This window comes from Peromyscus eremicus, chromosome 1, assembly GCF_949786415.1.
Source record: "Peromyscus eremicus chromosome 1, PerEre_H2_v1, whole genome shotgun sequence".
Lineage (NCBI taxonomy): Eukaryota > Metazoa > Chordata > Mammalia > Rodentia > Cricetidae > Peromyscus > Peromyscus eremicus.
The window spans coordinates 178,055,663-178,062,802 of NC_081416.1; the positions used below are offsets into that span (position 1 = coordinate 178,055,663).

The 7,140-nt window shown below is 40.4% G+C and overlaps 1 protein-coding gene across 1 annotated transcript; it reads right to left on the minus strand.

Moving 5' to 3' along the window:
• Positions 1 to 1,887: 1,887 nt before the first annotated feature.
• Positions 1,888 to 2,826, minus strand: LOC131902344 (vomeronasal type-1 receptor 4-like). The gene has a single exon (XM_059253345.1). It carries the CDS (start codon positions 2,824 to 2,826, stop codon positions 1,888 to 1,890), a length of 939 nt encoding a protein of 312 aa, XP_059109328.1.
• Positions 2,827 to 7,140: the final 4,314 nt, after the last annotated feature.

Consider the following 7,140-nt stretch of genomic DNA (forward strand, 5'->3'; position numbering starts at 1 on the left):
TAATCAGGCAACAACCCACAACTCCAGAGAATCTACCTAACAGGGAAGACCCAAAGAGTGATGCATGGCCCACCTTGGGAAAGAGAAATAGATGAGATCTTCATGAGTAAACTGGGGATAAGGGGTGGGCAATGGAGGTAGTGGATAGGGCATGAGAACATAAGAGAATGAGATGGTTCAGCTGGAAAAGAGAGGAAGGGGGAATGCAATGAAAGAGATACCATGATAGAGAGAGATATCATGGGGATAGAGAGAAACCTGGTGGTAAGGAAGTTGCCAGGAATCCCCAAGGATGACCCCAGCCTGGACTACTAGCAATAGAGGAGAAGGTGCCTGAACTGAACTTGCCTGCCCCAGAGATCAGACCAGTGAATACTTTAACTGTCATCACAGAGCTTTTCTCCAATGACTGATGGAAGCAGATGCAGAGATCCACAGCAAATCACCAGGCACAGCTCCAGGAGTCCAGTCAATGAGAGAGAAGAGGGATTTCATGAGCAACTGCATCAGTATCATGATGGGGAAACATGCAGGGATGACCAAATCAAACTAGAAGGAACTCATGAAAGTTGGATCAGTGGCTGTGGAGCCTATATGGGAATGGACTAGGCCCTCTGCATGACGAGATAGTCGTGTAGCTTGATCTGCTTGGGAGGCCTTCTGACAGTAGAATCAGAATCCATCCCTGGTGCATGAGCGGGCTTTTTGGAGCCCACTACCTGTGATAGGACACCTTTTGCAGCCTTGAGGCAGGGAGAAGGGCTTGATCTTGCGTCAACTACATGTGACTCCCCATGGGAGGCCTTGCCTTCTTGTGGGTGGGAGGGGATGCAGGGGGACTCTTGGGGTGGAAGGAGGGAAGACGGGGATCTTTGATTGGTATGTAAAATGAATGAAAAAAAATTTTTAATTAAAAAAAGGGAAAAAGTTTAAGATAAAGAAGGATACTCACCGGGCAGTGGTGGGGCACGCCTTTAATCCCAACACTCGAGAGGCAGAGCCAGGCGTATGTGTGTGAGTTCGAGGCCAGCTTGGGCTACAGAGTGAGTTCCAGGAAAGGCACAAATCTGCACAGAGAAACTCTGTCTTGAAAAACAAAACAAAAAAATTAATTAAAAGGGTTGGAGATTTAGCTCAGTGGTTGAGTGCTTGCCTAGCAAGTGCAAAGCCCTAGGTTCAGTCCTCAGCTCTGGAAAAATAAAATAAAACTTAAACAAAATAAATTAAAATAAATTTCAAAAAAGGATACTCTTCAGTGGACTGCTTTCTCTTGGAAATTTCATGCATCCATACACATAGAGCAGCCCTAGTTACCTGCGTAAGACAGCGTTCCATCATGGATGGAGGTGTGACTCATAAGATCCCAGCCATATCAGGGGAGCTGAAGACACTTCCTGCTTGTTGGAGGAAGGGAATCATATCCCTCAATGATGTGGGCACCAGTAAACAGCAGTTATACAAGTAAATAATCATCCACCAATGCTCATGAAATAAGCTTTAATTTTAAATTCTATGGGGAATTAAAAAAGACATGAAGGTAGAACATAGATTGGTTGGGGTGAAGAAGGAATTGGGTATGGGGTTATAATTAAGAATCATGGGTGGTTAATATCAGAAAGTATATGTGGATTGAGATCTCATGAAATAAAACTGAAAACTTTAAACATCCAGGATATCATTGCCTATCATGTTAGCACTGAAGAGGCAGAGGCAGAGGAGTTAAGTGACTCTTGCTGGCCAGCACATCTAGCTGAACAGTTTGCCTGGAACTGTGGTTGTGACAGTTCTGTATTGCCATGTGGGTGCTGGGAATTAAACCCAGGTCCTCTGAATGAGCAGTCTTCTAACCCCTGAGACATGGAAAGGGGGATGCAGACAGCACAGCTTTTAGAGTTCCCTGATAACACAAGCACAGAATGTTGTCTGGTAAGAGCTGGGACAGCAGAGCCTGAAAATGGAGGTGTGGTGTCTAATGAGCAGAAAGGGGCAGAATGCTGGGAAGCATGCAGCCATGGCTACACCTGCATTAGACAGCCACGAATTGGTTCCCTCAAGGACAGACAGGTAAGATGTAATAATAATAGAGGTTGTGTAGAAGAACACAAAGCTGCTCACTAGGGTTAGGATGCTTTGAGTGGCTCTGGTCTCAGGGGATGACATAGCAGCCAGACATCTGTGGATGTGTTGGACCTTCTGCTTGTGTTTGAGCAAGATAAACACCATGTAGCCACTGGCACATATCATCAGTCCCAAATACATGACATCATTGGATGTCAATAGGATTGCATTAAGTGTGTTAATTTTTCTCCCAGGATTCATAACAGCATAGTATTCAAAAATTTTTATCCCAGTAACATTTCTCCCACTCCTTATGTCAGTTATATACACTGGAATAAAGGCATATATCAACATCTGTAGGGCCCAGCACAGGCCTAGGGAAGGGCCAATGATACAAGGGGGTCTGATCTTCAGCTGTGCCCACTTGGAATTACTGGGACTGATGGTGATGGCCTGAAAGACACTCAGAAGGGATGTGGAGACAAGGGATACTCCTCTGCCAACTCGATGAAAATATAAGAGAAGTTTACATGAAACATAATCTAGATAGTAAGTCTGACTAAAAGCAGCAATGGTCTGTGGGATTCCTTTGAAGAGAACAGTGAAATTGGCCCAGGTCAGGTGTTTGACAATCAGGTCTGTGGGCTTTGCCCTGATTCCAGAGAAGTCAGCAATGATAAAACAACAAAGCAATGCTGAGTTGCCCAGCATTCCCAGTGCAGTCTGAGACATGAAGAAGATGCCCACAGCCAGGTCTCTAGAGTTCATTCTGTTATGGTCCTGGGTACCTGCACAGCAGATCCAGAAAGCACTTGTTACACAAGTTGGACTTTCTTCTTCTTAGCTTTATAAACAATGTACTGCATAAAATATAGCTAGCCCAATAATAATTGACATATCTAACTGTTTGATTCAAAAGCAATGTGTGTGTTGGGAATGGAGACACATACCTTTAATTCCAACACATGTTAGGCAGAGTCATGGGGATCTCTATGAGTTTGAGGCTTGCCTGGTCTACATAACAAGCTCCAGAACAGCCAGAACTAAGTAAAAAATAAATAAAAAGAAAAAACAACGCTGTCTCAAAACCAAACAAATAAAATGTAAGCTCTGGGTTACATGGACATTTATGTCTGGGGGAAGTTAAAAAATTAAGTGCCTCAGAACTTTACGACATGAGGCTGAATCATTCCATGAATCACAGGCCAATAGATGTGAAATTTTGGTTATTGAAACATTGGTTTGCCCCTTGCTCTTCATTTCACAGCTGAGAACAAGAAGACCTCTAAAAGAATGATAACGTCTCACTATGCCACAATTCACAGCAATTTAAAAGGGGGAAAATAGTCTGCATTCATATAAATCCCAGTAGGCAGCAGAATTTGGGGTGTAAAGATACAGAAGTCATCTAACCCTTCTCAAATTGCTCTTGTAACTAACTAAATTTAAGAGATATTTTACCAGCCCAGTGTACAGGGTCTGGGATTCACAAAAGAAAACTAAATGCAGGTGAATTCTGAGAAACAATCATAAACTGATTTAGTCACCAGGACCCCCACATTACTGGGAATAAAGACACTGTCACATTCTTGGAAAAAAACACAAAAAGTAGGAATCCAGGTTATTGTCTCTCACCTGCAGCCTCCATCAAACCATGTTGTGTTCAGGTCTTGCAAGGATCCTCCCCCCTATGAGCATTCATCCTGTGCAGCAGCTGTTTCCTGAAAGAGGAGGATCAGTTCAGAGGTGCAGTGCTCTCGTCCAATTTCCAGAGACTGTCCTGTCCTCTGCATACTGTTTGTCTGAGGGAAAGCAACTCACCTGTGCAGATAGGATGCATCTGTGAAGCTGGCTGCTGGATGGGGACTCAGTGGCCAATGGGACCTACTACCCTAATATAACTACAAACTTGATGGCAACTACCTAGGAGAAGGATCGATGTTCTCAGAGCACAACCCTCAAGAGCATGACAGATTCATGTCACAGTAAGGGACAATGACAGTTATGCCAAAACAGTTGACATCACCTCTGGAAGACATTTGCTCCCATCAATAAACTGGAAAAACTTTTAACTGAGCATTGAGCATTACAGAGAGGCAGGCTAAAAGTGTAAAGTGACTCTTCTCTCCTGTGGTATCAGAAGCTGAGATTCCGGGTAGGATAACCAGACAGTTTACATTCTAGGAAGCAGGGACTGAGGGCAATGTGTGAAGTTACAAGTACACTCTACTGTAGGGATGCATCATTATGAAAATATCACTTACATTCTAAGAGACTGGAAGTTTTGTTGTACTGCCTAGCCAGAGATAATGCAACTTGAGCTAGCTAGCCTATTGTGCATTCTGCCTGTTTTTTAAACCGGACTTAAAGAGATCAATGCAGGGGCTGGAGAGATGGCTCAGAGGTTAAGAGCACCAGCTGCTCTTCCAGAGGCCAAGAGTTCAATTTCCAGAAACCACTGGTGGCCTACAATCATGTGTAATGAGATCTGGTGCCCTCTTCTTACATCCAGGCATACTTGCTGACAGAATACTGTGTGTATAATAAATAAGTAAATTTTATTTTAAATGGAGAGATCAATGCAACAGCTGCCCTACTTGCCTTGGATTTCTCATATAATCAGCTTTTAAACCTAAGCTAATGCATAGCTTTAATCCTAAATTACAGTCTTCTTTGCTCCTGACCAAAAAGTAATGAAGGTATGTATATATGTTATAGTAATAAATGATGAATAGAAGAAGTAGTTTGAAAGCAATCTTATGAAACAAATATCTACAGTACGTGTTGAAAATGTCCCAGATAAAGTTACATAGATCTATATGTAATATAGTTTACAACACTGTTTGATAACTTCATCAGTCGGGTGAATTTGGATTCAGTGATTTATTACCCTGTAGGACACATTTAAAGATTTCTGTAAAGTATCTCCCATTCTTTCCTCCATGTGAAAATTCCACACTGTTCAATTAATATAGTGCTAAATGTTTGGTGAAGCACACAGAGACAGGGAGAGACAAACTCACAATTCATCAATCAGGTAGGTACTGATTTAGACTCATACAGCAGACAGAGAATGACGGAAGATAACAGGAAAGAGAGGTAAAGAATTTAAATCTGGGATATTCTTGGTTAAATGATTGAAAGAGAACTTCTTAATTTATTGTCCTTAACATGGCCCTGACACATATTAAATACTTCAGGGCTACTTGTAATGCATTCAATCCAATACCCTGATTCTTTTAGTCTGTCTGCACAAAATTTAACTTCCTCCTCCTGTCCGCAGGTACAGTAGGCCATGTACACTTCCTTTACTAATTTCCATTATTCCACTAATTCCTTTATACATTTAAGTTAAGGACCAGATGGCTTTAGGAAAGAATTCTGATGGATTTTCAAAGAAGAGTTAATCCCAGTACTCTTCAAATTATTCTACAAACTAGAGACAAAAGGATCATTGGCAATTTGCTTTATACTGCAGCGGTTACCGAGATACGAGAACCTCAAAGAGACCCAAAAAAAGACGACAGAGTATGTCCGACCACAATCCCTTGTGATCATAGATGCAAAATTCCTCAATACTGTACTTGCACTCAGAGTCTAAGAACACATAAAAACAAGAAGAAAATATCCACCATGTTCAAACAGGCTTAATTCTGAAGGTGCAAGAGCAGTTTAACATTTATAAATCGGTAAATGTAATTAATGTGCCAATTAAACAAACTTAAAAGAAATGATCATTTTTGTAAATGCAGAAAAGGCTTCTGACAAAATCCAATATTCATCATTATGTATGTCCTGGAGAGATTATGGATATTGTGGACATTCTCAATATAATAAAAGCAGTTTAGCCGGGCGGTGGTGGCGCACGCCTTTAATCCCAGCACTCGGGAGGCAGAGCCAGGCGGATCTCTGTGAGTTCGAGGCCAGCCTGGACTACCGAGTGAGTTCCAGGAAAGGCGCAAAACTACACAGAGAAACCCTGTCTCGGAAAAAAAAAATAATAATAATAATAATAAAAGCAGTTTGATCCAAACTTATAGCCAACATCAAATTAAATAGAAACTAAAAGCAATTCCACTAAAATCAAGAACAATTCAATCTTGTCCACTCTCTCCATATATATTGAATGTAGAACTTGAAGTGCTAGCAAGAACAATAAGTCAAGTGAAGGACATCAAGGAGTTATGAATTGAAATAGAAGTCAAAGAATCTTTCTGTCTACATAATTTTATAATGTATGTAAGTGACCCTAAAATTTTTACTGGAAAACACCTACAGATGATAAACACTTTCAATAATGTCTCCTGATCCAAAATTAACTCAGAGAAATCATTAGCTATCCTATATACAAATAACAAGTGACATACAATATTTAGTGAAAGATCACTTGCTCCATGACAATAACTTGAAGTAATATAAAATATCTGGAGTACTTCTAACCAAGCAAATGAAAGACTTGTATGATAAAAACTTTGACTCATTTAAGCAAATATTAGAACATAAAGAGATCACTCATGCTCATGGATCTGGGGGAATATTGTATTAAAATTGGCCATCCTACCTAAAATCAACTGAATTTTGAGATTCAAGGCAATCTTAATCAAAATTCTAAAACATATCATCACTGCACTTGAAAGGTCTATTCACAGTTGCATATGGAAACAAAAAAACTGAACATGCTAAAAGAACACTGAGGAATATAATAACTGTTGGGGGTATCACCATCCCTGATTTTAAGTTCTACTACAGAACTATAGTAATAAAAACAAGGTATGGGCCGAAGGACAGACATATTGATCAATGGAATCTAATTGAAGTCCTAGACATAAATCTATACTCCATGGACATAAGATTTTTGATAAAGAATACAGAAATACACAATGAAAAAGACAACATCTTCAACAAATACACTGATCAACATGGATATCTGCATGTAAAAGAATTCAAATTGATACATTCTTATTATTAGCCTGCACAAAAGTCAACTCCAAATGTATCAAAGATCTAAAAAAAAAAAAACTTCATACACTGAAATGGATAGAAGAGAATGTGGGGAGTATCCTTGATCTCCTTGGCCCAGGA

Bases quoted from the DNA above. Each gene is read 5' to 3' on its own strand.
- LOC131902344 (XM_059253345.1), bottom strand. From the start codon at position 2,826: ATGAACTCTAGAGACCTGGCTGTGGGCATCTTCTTCATGTCTCAGACT.